Here is a 14201-nt window from a genome sequence, read left to right on the forward strand (position 1 = left end):
GTCTTGTATTTGATCTAGCAGCGTTGAGGTTTACCTGCAGCGCTCTCTGTAAGCCACTAGGTGTCACCAGAGCATTACACAGACCTGCTGCCAGCGGGAAGAGTAGTTGGCAGGATTTGTAGCCCAGCAGCTAAAACACTATTTGAACTCTGTTTAGATCAATTACATCGGAGAATTTCTTGATACATGGACCAGATTCACTGTGGTTAAGGGCTACTAGTTCCACGATTTTCTTTGAAGCCTTAAAATCGCAGCAGGAAAACGCAGACTATGTAGCTAACATTTGGCCCTGAGATACGTTTGACGCACAGAGTTTTATTATTGCTCAGTTGCTGCGACCGCTGTAAGCTTCATAGTGATGGGATGATAATGTGCAGCTAAGATGTGCTGGACACTGGTCTAAGTTCATGGGCTTTATGTATTAACCAGTGGGATGCAGGCATGTGCGCAATTCTGTGAGTCAACTTGTATTTTTTAAAACGTCAATTTAAAAAGCGATCTTGGTTTCGCCTTTTAAATTATTGCAGCTTTAGAAATACAGGTAGCCTCGCCAGAATTGCGCCGGTTCCTGTGCCTCGCAGGTAAGTACATAAGGTCTCAGGAGTGTGTTACTTGCGTCTTTAAATGTTGGGCATTCCTGTAACGTGGGGTAAAATGTTGCAGTGCTATTGTAGAGCTGTTCTGCAGATCTACTGCTGAAGTTCGTGCCTAGCCTCACTTATCGCATACGTTTTCTTCCCTTGCAGAAAAAAATGGATGGGCGCGATTACCCGGATGCTCAGGCTTTCGCGGCAGACATACGGTTAATGTTCTCAAACTGTTACAAGTACAACCCACCTGACCACGAGGTGGTCGCAATGGCCAGGAAACTCCAGGTAATCGGCACACATCCGTCTCCGCCCCTCCCCCCGACCGCCGTAACGCAGATTGTAATAGTCAGAGATCCATGTAGCGGTTTATCAGCCAGAGATACAAAATGTAACCAGCAAATCCTTGCTGCATGGCCTGTAGCCGTCATGACCTATGCAACCTAAAATCGTTAGGAGTAATATTTGTGCGTGTGAACATCCGGCCAGTTATTTATATACTTATACTGCAGTGGAAGCGTTGTGTTCTGTAAAACCTGCTCCATTCTAGCCACAAGGCAGCTTTCTAAGCCGAGTTCCTAATCTCTAGCCCTATAAAATGACCTGCACCTATTGTAGGTCCATGTTAAAGGATGCCACGGACCCCAGAACCCCACCGCGGTCTAACTAGCTGTGCCGGGAGGTTGGTGAGATACTACGTTTGGGTGGATGTGAGCTCTTATTGCCATGTTCCCACCCTCATCATTAAGAGCCATCAAGCGTAAAATCGATACATTGGGGCAGATGATAAAGCAGTGATAAGCGGAAGGTGATAATGCACCAGCCAATCAGTTCGTAACTGTCAATTTACATATTGGAGCTGATTGGCTGGTGCGTTATCACCTTGCACTTATCACTGCTTTATCACTTCTCCAGGCTTAATACATCTGCCCCATTGTATCTTCAGAGGCTTCCTGTATCCTTCACTGTAGGTGTTGCCCCGCCCACTTGTGTCACATGACTGTTCAAAGCTTTGCCTTACTGGTATAACTGCCACTGACGGGGGAAACATGGATTTCCTTTCGCCCCTGAAACTTCTCCCCGCCGCCGCCATCATCATCCTCTTCCTCCTGTTGCTTACACGTAGCCTGCTGCTGATCTTCATCCATGTTCTCAATATGTGACCTGCTCTCTTTTTATTTCCCCACAGGATGTTTTTGAGATGAGGTTTGCGAAGATGCCAGATGAGCCGCCGGAGGCCCCCGCACCACCTCCAGCGGCAGCTCCGGTGGTCAGCAAAAGCATGGAGAGCAGCCACACCAGCGAGGAGAGCTCCTCCCAGTCGGACAGTTCGGATTCTGAAGAGGAGAGGGCCACGCGGCTGGCCGAACTGCAGGAGCAGGTGGGAGAACAGTCCGCGGAGGGGTCACTGACTCTGTCTCTTGTAACCTGACATATAGGGTATTGCTTATCGTGTCGTTAAATATAGTCACCCTCCGTCTGTGGTCACCACACGTTTTATCTAGCTCCATTAAGGATAGGCCTGAACGTTTTATTTCTTTTGTGCATTTAGAGTGTTTTGAAATTGGAGGTACCAACCCTAGCCACATTTTGGGGATTGTAGGAAAAATGGGGTATACATTTATTTAATTAGAAAGGTAAGAAAGGAGGACTGATGGATTTTTTGCCCCAATTCGGATTCAACATTCGTGGGGAGGGGGAACGTTTATGGGTTTTTAAAACAAAGAAAACTTAATATAAATAAAAGTCCTTCTGGAATTTCCCTGAATGTGGTCTCTGTATATGTTTTATGTGTGTTATTTACAGTGTTCAGTTGTCCTGGTAATTTCTTGGTCTTGGACGCAAATTATCTGTAGGTGCCGCCTCCGGGGCTCACCGGTCAGGTTCCAGTTATGGTGCATTATCTTCATCGCTTTATCGATGGCTAGATGTACTGGGGTCTCTGAGATCCGACCAGAAAATAGCTACGTGCTGTAATTCTGATCGATGTAGCAGTTTTAATTCAGCAAGCCGGTGGTTTCTACCGATGGATAAAGGGGTAGTGAATCCACCATCAATGGTTTGGACGCTCCCGTTTTTGTGCCTAACCACAAATTATGTATTTATTAATTAAAAAAATGTATACTATCCAAACGGCTGAATCCAGAAACTGTTACAATTCCCGCAGAAGTATCGCCACACCGCACAACCCATTTTCCATTCTACCGTAGGGAAGGGAGAACATAGTATACAGAACACAGCGGTCTTAAAGGTGCAATGGAATGTTCTCACATTCAAGGGGAGATGCATCAACCCCCTCGTCCCCCCGGGCTTATAATAGGTGCAGGTAGAGTTAGGGCTGGAATATCACCGGTATGGTGCGTCTACTGCGTGGGCTCCTAACGGTCAGTATGCGGTACCATATGGGATCTCAGCAGGTCATATGGTGGGCCACCATCTCTTGCAGGCCTTGCAGATAGATATTGATCCAGAGAAATTACATCATGGTCCGCTGCATCCAAATATATGGTTGCTGGACAGATCCTTATGAACCAGTGGAAATGGTCTCTTTTTGTCGTTAAATCTAGGGCCCTTAGCTAGAACATTGCATTGGTCAGTTCCCGTGTCTTCTCCCATAATTCTCCCTGTCTGGGAATCCGCAACGTCTCTGTTACTCTTAACGTCTTTACTGCACAATGTTACGAGCTGTGGTTGTTACAGCTGTATAGAGCCAACCCATTCTGCTGTGTTGTATAGTTCAGGATAAATATTGTACTGTAACAACCTACAGGAACACAAAGTGAGTATAGCCTCGTCATCAAAGCTTACAGTCTAAAGTGTACGTGAATTGCAAGGTGCTTGTTTTATACAGTGCACCAGTCTTGAATATGTCTACAGGTGTTCTGTATACCCCAGACTTGTTTCTGTGCAAAGTTTAGTGCAGGATAGGTAAAAATAAATGTTAAATTCAACATATCACAGCAACAAATTCTAGAACTATTGGTGTTCATTATACTTTTAAACACTTGATATGAATTGAATTGAACCAGTGCCTAAGTAAGTGGGAAACCGTTTGCTGTACTTTAATGATCGGTTTATGTGAAGTGTAGATGAACGCAAACCTCTGCTTGTCTGTAGGATGCGGCTCCCGTCCTCCCCACATGTACATTATAAATTGGGTTGCTATAATTACCCTTTAATCCATGACACCTATGTTTATTCTGACCGCTTGGCTCACTCCGTCTCTCTCCGCAGCTGAAAGCCGTACACGAGCAGCTGGCTGCGTTATCCCAGGCCCCGGTTTGGTTTATTGACCGGGTCCTGGGATAACGCAGCCAGCTGCTCGTGTATGGCTTTCAGCTGCGGAGAGAGACTGAGTGAGCCAAGCGGTCAGAATATAATTTCCCTTTAATCCATGACACCTATGTTTATTCTGACCGCTTGGCTCACTCCGTCTCTCTCCGCAGCTGAAAGCCGTACACGAGCAGCTGGCTGCGTTATCCCAGGCCCCGGTCAATAAACCAAAGAAAAAACGCGAGAAGAAGGAGAAAGAGAAGAAGAAAAAGGAGAAAGAGAAGGAGAAAGACAAGCACAAGGTGAAAACGGAAGAGGAGAAAAAAATCAAGCCAGCGCAACCGGCCAAGCTCGTCCCTCCGAAGAAAGCACCGGCAAAGAAAGCAAACAGCACGGCGACTACCACTGCGTCCAGTACCGCCACCCCAGCCCCAAATAGGTAGGTGTACGCTGATAAACTTCTGCAGCTGGGACTGAGCATGTGCCTTATTTGGGTTCTAGTTGCCCCAATAACTGCTTCATGTGCTCACTTTTAAATACGGTTAGACGTTATCCATATGACTGTGACGGGGTGACTGTGACCACTCTTAACTGTGTGCTTTAGAAGCATGGGTCTTCAACCTGTGGCCCTCCAGCTGCAGTGGAACTACACATCCCAGCACGCCCTGCCTCAGTTTTAGTATACCTTAATAGCAAAACGGTGGCAGGGCATGCTGGGATGTGTAGTTTCACAGCAGCTGGAGGGATGCAGGTTGAAGACCCATCCGAGTCAAGTTTTACAGCACAGCCTCTTTGTAATCCTGACGTCCAACCTTTTCCTTTTCCCACGCCTAGCAAGCAACCGAAAAAAGGAGGAAAACAGCCTCCAACTGCAAACTTCGACTCCGACGAGGAAGAGGAAGGTCTTCCCATGACCTACGACGAGAAGAGGCAGCTAAGCCTGGACATTAACCGGCTCCCCGGCGAGAAGCTGGGCCGCGTCGTTCACATCATACAATCCCGAGAACCTTCCCTAAGAGACTCCAACCCCGACGAGATAGAAATTGATTTTGAGACCTTGAAACCCACCACTTTGCGGGAACTGGAGCGATACGTCAAGTCGTGTTTGCAGAAAAAGCAAAGGAAGCCTTTCTGTGAGTAGCCATGTTTCTTTCCGTTTGCGTTCTTTTCCGCGCTCTGCGACCGGTGAATGAGCTGGATTTCTCTGATACTTTTACAGTGAGAGATATTTAAAGATCTGTATCTGCGCTGACCCTAATTAGAGTAAATGTTTCGTGTTCATGTGTGCATTGCAGTAAGTCGCCATTTTTAAAGACCCGAAACAGGTAATTGATATTATACATGGTGATTACCGACAATTGATCGACACGATGAGGAACCTTTATTCTACACATAGAATTTCCTCTGCTGTCCACAGAACGGAACATGGCTCATTCAGGTGAACACCACAATCTGGCGCTGCCGGAACGCAACCATCTCTTCGCTATATTGGTTGTGAGGTTGGCGACAGGCAGTCTGCATCAGTCATGCGCCGTCTGCGGCTATAGCAGATGCTACACCCACTGTACCTGCACTGGAATAGTGTAGATATGCTGTAATCTACAGACCGTGTCCTTCATAGCAATATGTTCATTCCACCGCATGTCATTTCCATGCTCCAGTTAATTTTCCTTTCTTTTGTCCCTTTGCTGCGGTACGTAGCGCTGTGAGGTTTCTGTTTGTGTGTCAGCGAGCAGACAACCGTATACCGAGAGAATGAAGACGTCTGTATACAGTCACCCCAGATTTATAGTTACTTATATCTGTATATATGTATAGTCTATAAATTTGATTTCACGCCATATAACTGTGTCTTGCGGGTTTGTCCCGAGGCTGAATTCAGAATGGTTTCTCGGTCTGGTGCACAATTGTCCCTAATCCGATTTTTAAGCATGGCGTTGCTTCGGGCACAGGCGGATCACCCAGCGGGTTCCTCCTCCTGATCTGACCCTCGTGCTCAAGCAAAGATGCTTAAAATGTTGGCCTGTTGGGAGTCCTACAAAGTTCCCTCGAGCCCTCTAGAGCAGTGTTTTCCAACTCTAGTCCTCAAGCCCCACCCAACAGGTCAGGTTTTCAGGATCTTCTTTGATTTATCACAGGTGCTTTTTAAGGCTGATCCTCCGACTAGAACCCACCTGTCTGCAATCAGGAAATCCTTAAAACTTGCACGTTGCGGCGGGGCTTGAGGAGCAGAGTTGGCAAACACTGCTCCGGAGGTTGTTACCTGAACCTCTGTGTCTAGCGTTCCTGGCTCATTGCTTCACTTTCCCAGCAGCCTCGGGGAAGAAGCAAGCCGTAAAGTCCAAGGAGGAGTTGGCTCAGGAAAAGAAAAAGGAGCTGGAGAAGAGACTCCAGGATGTGAGCGGCCAATTAAATAACAAGAAACCCGCAAAAAAAGGTACCGTGTTAGATTTGCTGCGAGAACGACTTGGCGCTAAACTGATTAAGATGGCCAAGCGGCGCCAGACTCGCGTAACAAGAGAAGCGTTTCCTTACCGGCGTCGTAGCCGCATAGACCGTAGCAGCTCTGAATAATGACGCCAAAACATCAGGTGTCAATAGAGGAATGGCTGGGATTAGGATTAGAGCGTTCACGATCCCTATGAGAGGATGAACCTATAAATAACCGGCCTGGCAGGAAGTATTCTGTACAGAACCTTCTAGGTGTGCCGGGGGATCCCTACTCCTGTTGTAGGGATCACTAATAGCTGCTGCTTCACTCATTTCCCTTCCACCGCTCCCCTGCAGAATGCAGAGACATCGCTCACGCTCCTAATCAGTGTTCAAGAGGGTTTGGTTATGGATTGGTCACTGGTGATGTAATCGCGCAGGACTGAGGTGCGTGTTAGCTCTGCGCTGAGTTATAGGCGCCAGTGGTCCGCTGCAGCTGGCGCACATGATTTTATTTATACCGTAGAGTTGTAATTTAGGTTATATCGGACCTAATCGCCGCGTCCCATTCCTGGCTGCGCAATGTTTCCGCTACGTGTCCCCGGTCCTCCTGTGATTGAGGTTGGTTCTCGTGTGGAATCGGACCAGCACCCACAAGCGGAGTCCCATTGATTTAGCATCTGTATTTTCCAAGGTATCCAGAAGATCTACAGTGTCTGAGGTAGATAGATAGTCAGTAGGTCGACACTATATGGCTGACAGGTTCTAAAGGTTGACACGACAATGGTCGACACAAGTTTGTTGGGATTCTCCACGTTTTCCAAAATTTGCTTGATTTTCTATCCACATAGACAGTTGTTGGGGATAGTAGTTCTGTGGCGAGCGTACGCGTTTTGTGCTGATGGCAGTCACATAACTTGGAATATACAAGATGTGGCTTAAACATTAAAAAAAACTTGTGTCAACCATTTTTGTTGACTGTTGTCATGTTGACCTTTTCTACTTGTTGACCTTAACCATTGTCTGCCTTTTATCTGTCGACACTTTGTACATGACGACCGTATGATACGGACTCTCTGCTTAGATATTTTTGATCTATTGCACCGGGTTGGGTATGAAAGCCGGTGGTCACATGACCGGCTGTCATACCCAACTCGAACACTCGGAGGGTGTCGGCTAGGGATAACCCTCCGGGGGTGTCGGCTACAGCTAACCCCCTACCTAGTGCCTAACCCTAACCCCCACCCCCATACTCGCCTTTTGGGCTGTCAGTATCCCGGTGTCTGGATTCCGGCGTTGGTCACATGACCGCATTATGCCACACCCCTCTGCTAATGGTTACATATGCATAATTCTACCTTTCACTAATGATAAAATAATTCCATTGTCCAAATAATAAAATTGACCAAAGCTAACGGCTGAATAATCTAAACAGACCCCTGCTGTACCCAGTCCCTAAATAACGTTCATTCCCAAGTGAGTCTATCGTACCGTCCGGTTCTAACTCCCCGCTGCTCCCTCCGCCTCATTCCGTGCCCCGCACTGCGCTTGTCTGTTACCCGCCAGGCGGGGAAATCTGCTCCGTAAGGAAGGAATCTGCTACTTAGCCCCCGTCCTGAACGCGCGTTTACTCCTGGCCGCTCTGTGGTCGCATCGCTTCCTTTGTTCCCAGTTAGTTTGCAAGCTTGTGTTATGTTCATGTAAGCTCGTCATGGGACATGCTTTCACTTTATAAATGAATGACGAATATATATATATCATTTTATATATATTATTACAGGCACATTCATTTATAAATACACCCATGTTGGTAGCATGTTCTTCCACCATTTCAGCATGATCTATAAGTATTTCAGAATGAGAAGTCGTAAATGACTATTGGTTTAGAGTAGTGAATATTGAATGGACGTTCGTGTACACGTTATATGCAGCATCGTGTTTTGTTTATGCATTTATGAAACAAATTGACCCAATATGGCGCCACCTTAAATATATGTCCCAGTATTATTCGGCAGAGCCTAACGCACAATTGTTTCTCCTTGTTCTCCCTATAGAGAAGTCTGGCGCAGCGGGAGCCGGCGGCCCATCGCGGCTGAGCAGCAGTAGCAGTTCCTCGGAATCCGGAAGCAGCAGTTCCAGCGGCTCGAGCTCTGATAGCAGTGACTCGGAGTAAACTCCTGCCCCTGGAATCACGAATTATCGCCCCTTCCTCCCCCTCTCCCCCCAGTGTTCCTGTCTGAGGCTTATGTAAACACTTTGGTGTGCTGTTTTAAGAAGAAAAAAAACAAAAAACACAAAAACTAAATATATATACAAAACAAACCCTCAAAACATCAACCAACAAACTAATTTTATTTTTTAAAGACGACGAAGCAGCGAATTCTCCCTTTTTGGCAAAGAGGTGACAGCAATAACCCAGCAGGCGGAAGGCCCTATTGCCTTCATTGAATTTTATGAAGGTTTTAATTGCGTTTTTAACCCCTCCTTCCCCTCTGTTTGGCCTGAATGGTATCTCTTCGAGAGGGGAAGGTGGGAAGGGACGACTTTTACTATGAAGGAGACACAGACGGAATCCAGCTCCCAGTTAATCATCCCTCCTACAAACACCGATTGTCCTGTTTGATATGGTACTTTATCTCTACAGACTGTCCGCCTTGTAATTAGTGCGTGCCCTCATCCATAGCACCTACATATACTAACCATACGTTTACAGCTTCAGCCCTCTGCCAGTCCTCTTGGGGTCTCTCTGGATAAAGTGTGCACAGGACACTCGTAGGCTGTAGCTGATACATGGGGGAGTGATCTATATTGCGGACGAGATATAGGTGTTTTTTTTTTTGTTTTTTTTCCTGGATGGGTCATTTTGTTTTATTTTTTCTTTTGATTTGAGAACAAAATAGAGTAAAACCGCATTATTTTTCAGGCCGTTGCTACGTCGAGCATCAGATGGATGCACCAACTCCCCCGGCTCCACATTCCAATAGATTCTGTTTTTTCAGTTATTGTCATGTACATAGAAACACGTTATTTATTAACCATTTGACTTCCTGCTGTGCATTTTTTTTTTTTTTATACCGTATATTATATACTACAACAGGAAACCATACAGTGAAAGCTCTTGGGAATGGAAAGGAACTATAATGTCCGTGTTTACCTTCCGATGACGAGTGCGGTTTGCATTTGAGACGTTCCTTCATTGGAAAAATAATCTTTGACAATCTGTCTCCACGTAAAGAATTTATAGGGGTTTGTTTTTTGTTTTTTTTCCCGCCTTTCTCACGTCAGAGTTTTTGTATCTGTTTTTGAATTTAAAAAAAATCTGTGTGTCTCAATGCCGGCGGTAAACAGGAGCGCCATTTTTCAGTTGCAGAATTTGAGTTGAGGGTCGCGGAAGCGGTTTTATAGCCTGCTGCATGAGCGTATTCACCGATGCCTCGCTGCTCGTGCCAGAGGGTTGTCGCTTCGCTAGACTTGCATGGAATTCTAGGGACTCTTAGTACCGTTTGGGTTTTGTTTTTATCATTTTTATTCCTCTTACTCTACTTTTTATTTTGGAGCATCCAATAGAACATTTTAATCTTTTGTAGAAAGCCCTGTAGTGGACCATTAAAGCCACATGTACAAGGATTTCCAACCATTAAGGACCTTTTGTGTTTAAACACCCTATGCCAGTCTAAATTTGCGCAATGTTATTTTATTTTTCAAAAACTGTGGATGGATGAAGATGTCGCTTGTGGCCCAACTGTCACTCTTCGTCTCATCCCTTCGTGCGTCATCTCGATGCTATTTTTTTTGTTGTCTCTTCCTGTACAGTTTTATGCAGAGACTTGTAGCTCTTGATCCCTCGGCTGCAATATACTTTATAAATATATAAATATATACAATTCCCCCCCCCCCCCCCCCACCGCAAATCCTTTTAGAGAAGCTGAAATAGTTGAAATGCCAATATTAATATAATCTCCGGAACACAAGCTGTACAGTGCTTTCTTGCATTGTAAAGTGACACGCAGACTTTAGGAGATGGTTCTGTTTCTTTATTTCTAAAAGGCTACCCAAAATAAATGGCAGCTCCGAGGATTTTAGCGTAAAAGACTGTTCGTATTGGCAGACTTTAAAGGGTTTGTGGAAAAAAATAAAAGTAGTTGTCTATTTTTAATTGTAAAATGTGTACTTTTTTCTGTATTTCAATATAATATTACTTGGTCTATATGTAGTCTTTATAAGCCAGCGTTTTAATAAAACTCAAACTATATATTTTTTTTTATTTTTTTTTACTTAGTATCCTGTCTCCCCCGATTCCACCCATTGAAATGTTTTTGGTAGGTGTGATGTCATTTTACCATTTAGGGCTACAGAAGCGTAAATGTGCCTAATTAGGGGTTCGTCACAGAAGGCTGCAAATTCTAGGGGAGGACCGTACAGTCGATTTCTCCCGCGTCAATGTTTATGATGGAATGTTTTTGGTTTTCCTCACGCAGCTCCGTAATTGCTACACCTGCTGAACATAATGGGGTTCAAGACCAAATACGTTGCCCCCCTCATACCACTACCTAGCGGCACATACTACGCTGCTTTACTCAACTCCTAGCATTGTAGCAATTTTAAAAGATAGCATTTTTATTTAACTGTTTTTTAAACTGTTTTGTAAGTTTTGGTTTTCTCCGCAATAACCGGATATATTTGTTCTGGGAGCTTTTAATGTTGGCAATGTCTAGATTCGGCGAGCACTAGTGACGGGTAGAGCAATATGGCCCGTACAGAAGAACGATTATTTTGTTTCTGCTTTTAAACCATGTTTAAATTGGTAGGATAGGGTTGTGCTGACAAGGGTGCCTTTTCCATTGCGCTACGTCTGTTTATTAGATGTTAGATTTTCTGTAAGGAGGAATAAGGTGGTTGATGAGAGCAGCAATAAAGGTAACGGGGCTAATTGCGTTTTTTGTCCATGTTTGTTCTTGAATTTCCACCGGTTTGAAATAGTTATGTTTTGGGGATTCCCTAGCCTTGTCCGGGGGGTGTTAGTGTACAAGGCTGAATACACGGCGTATGTATTATATACCGAGAGCTAAGATCCGCACGTGTGTACGTGCCTCTAGTGACCGAATCATGTGAATGTACTTATTTTATTTTACCACCTTGTTGCATTTTGGAGTCTTTCCCGTAATCATCCGGCTAGTGCTTAATTCTTATTACTGGAAAATCTGAGAACCCACAAAGCTAATTTAAGAATTGATATCCCAACAAAATACTGTGTCATGAGCGGATTATATACCATTACCAGGAGGTTAGACCTTCATATGTTGTTCTAAGTGATCCTAAGATGTCATGGTTACTTTGGGCTGACACTGAAAACCAAACCCTGAAGCTGGCCGTCTACCCATGTGGGTACGGTTGGCACAGCTACTCTGAGTCTGACTCCTAACTGTACCCAGCATCTCTTAATGTTTATATTCCTGCATTTACTGTTTGCTCTTCTTTCTCCATGTCTGGTAAATAACCCCCAACCCGCTCATAGATTTCACTTTTATTAAAGAAATATCCCTTTAGTAAACTAACCGTAAAGTACTTTGTAATTGGCTAATAAAAACACGTTGTAGTCATTTGTACGATCGGCCATCTTTACGTGTAAGTTATATGTAATATTTATTCGGAAGGACGTGTATTATCTGCGCAGTTACTTCTATACCGAGCTACATCGGGAAGAGAAAGATGACCGGGTTCTAGTTTGTCTTGTGAACAATGTTCAGTCCAGGAATCTCGCACAAGACATTACGTGTAGTCTTACGTGTATTATTCTAAGCTCCTATTTCTCAGCCTCGAGTTTAGCCTGATGCAGACAGACCCCCCCCCCATGGTGCGGTTATTATCACACCCTATCCTCCAGCCACCACCCGTAACCATCGGGAAGCTCCGATAATGTATCCTGCTCTCTGTAAATGTTACCTGTATATAACAGCCGCTAGTGTATGTACACGATTGGCTTTTCTGTATCCCGTTGTTGCAAACTGGGGGACTTTGAAAGCCGCTTTAGAACTTCAAGCCCCAGGGCATGCTGGAAGTTGTAGTCTCACAGCAGCTGGAGCACCATGGAAAGCCTGAAGAAGTGACAGGGTAGGATCTGTTTAATATTGACCAGTCTAATGTAATCTTTCTCTCCTTAATATATTTAGGGGTCAGTGTAGTGGGGACGCGGCAGCATTTGGCCTGTTTCTGAGCAACTAAACGTATTAGGGCAAAGGCTGTCTGTTGCTCGCTTTCCAAATTTCAAGGACACGCAGCACAAGAATCATGTGCCCAGAAACATCTGGTGTGATGGATAACCAGATCACATTATGGGGGTCTGTGCCCCCCATTATAAGGGATCACATCTTACCAGTAACCATGTCTAGCCAGCACCAAGGCCGCGTGTCTGTACTATGCGATGGTTACGCCTTGTTGTACTCTAGTAACGACCAGCAGCGGGAAAGGGGTGCGGTTATCTCACCCAGTCTTTGCCGTACAGAGGCGGGTGAGAGCGCGTCCTGCATTTGTAGCCTGTGCTGATAGTGTACAATACATGGGAACAAGCAGTCTCTCTTCCATATTTCCCATGCCGTTCTCTATAAATCGTCTCTGTAGCTTTGCCGCAAACACGGGAATAACCGAAGGTTTTCAATCTACAAACCCGAATAAAGAAGAAATAATAGTACGAGACAAGTTTAGAGGTCCAGGGGTAAACTTTGTTTTTTACACCAATATGGGGGTGATAGAGCCCTCAGTATAGGTAAAATCTATGTCCTTTACACCCACTTTTTAATGTAATGTGTGCAAAACTTCCAACTGTGTGGGTTTATTTTAGTACAATGGTTTGATATCAAAATATATTCTCCTGCGACGGGGTTTGTGGTAAATCTGGAGAAATGACCTGTAGAAGCTGTCTACTGCAGCGATTTGTATGCTGTTTGCTGTAAGGTGCACATATTACTACATAGGATTTTTTCTTTTCGATTTTTGCATTTTTGGGAAATTTTATATATATTTTTTATTTTTTTGCTTTTTCATATGCCACAATGCTCCCCATTTTAGGTAATGTGCCGGTCGTCAGTCCGTCTAACCCTTCCCCTGCCAGTGTCCGCGTTGGCGGCGGAGGAGTTAAATCGGCTGACGGAAGCGTACGTAGCCCCCTCTGCAAGTTGTCCGACTTTAGCTTTGCTCTAAATACATAACTTTTATTTTCATGATGTGCATGCAAGTTTCCTGTAACTTCTCCGATCTTTTAGTGCTGTTTCTAGTATATTACTGTACATGTCAGTTATATTGATACCAAGTCAATGTAAGTAGTTTTAGCTTGTTTATTGCAATGCTGGCCTCGAGACAACATTAAAGCAAAGAAAAATATTAAAGGTAGAACGTACTCTTTGATGTTCTGGTAATCATGAGCCCTTCTGGGCATTTTTGTTTTTTCATAATAAACTAAAACAAAATCTTATCCGCCCCTGTGGTCTTATTTGTTCTGCTTCTTTTACTCCTGCGTATGCGCTAAATCAGAGCTGCTCCACCCCAGATAATGGACCAGGATAAATGGCTGCTCATTAATTGGCATTAAGACTATTGGTGCCAATTCTGCTTTTATGTGGGGCCCTGTATGTGTGTGTGCTGGCGCCCAGGGGCCCCTAATGTGTATATTGAACATTCACAGGGCCCCTCATTAAACAAATGTTGGCATCCCAACTCATCGTTTGCACTCTCTCTTATTTGTAGTAGTGAAACGAGCTGTTTTTGGTGATGCATTGGGAAATCTGTAGTACTTCATCCGGTCACTAGGTGGTGCCAACACTTCTCTATGGGAATCTCTTGTGTGTGAAGTGTTCCGTTGATCCACATAAACCCCACAGTACTGTAATGTCTTCTATGCGGAGAAATCTCTCCCTA

The 14201-nt window shown here is 44.8% G+C and overlaps 1 protein-coding gene across 14 annotated transcripts in view; it reads left to right on the forward strand.

Moving 5' to 3' along the window:
* The window catches only part of BRD3 (bromodomain containing 3), a 67428-nt gene extending 53670 nt beyond the window's left edge, over nucleotides 1-13758 (forward strand). For 9 of the 14 annotated variants that reach the window (XM_063935923.1, XM_063935918.1, XM_063935916.1 and 6 more), the window contains 6 exons: nucleotides 747-875; nucleotides 1777-1968; nucleotides 4034-4299; nucleotides 4695-4993; nucleotides 6172-6297; nucleotides 8345-13758. In XM_063935923.1, the coding sequence (XP_063791993.1) occupies nucleotides 747-875; nucleotides 1777-1968; nucleotides 4034-4299; nucleotides 4695-4993; nucleotides 6172-6297; nucleotides 8345-8463 (1131 nt within the window). In that variant the 3' untranslated portion in view covers nucleotides 8464-13758. The remainder of the gene's footprint in view (nucleotides 1-746; nucleotides 876-1776; nucleotides 1969-4033; nucleotides 4300-4694; nucleotides 4994-6171; nucleotides 6298-8344) is intronic. The other 5 variants (XM_063935924.1, XM_063935922.1, XM_063935928.1 and 2 more) reach the window with 2 other exon arrangements.
* The last annotated feature ends 443 nt before the right edge of the window (nucleotides 13759-14201 follow it).

This window comes from Pseudophryne corroboree, chromosome 8 (genome assembly GCF_028390025.1).
Source record: "Pseudophryne corroboree isolate aPseCor3 chromosome 8, aPseCor3.hap2, whole genome shotgun sequence".
In the NCBI taxonomy this organism is placed as follows: Eukaryota; Metazoa; Chordata; class Amphibia; order Anura; family Myobatrachidae; genus Pseudophryne; species Pseudophryne corroboree.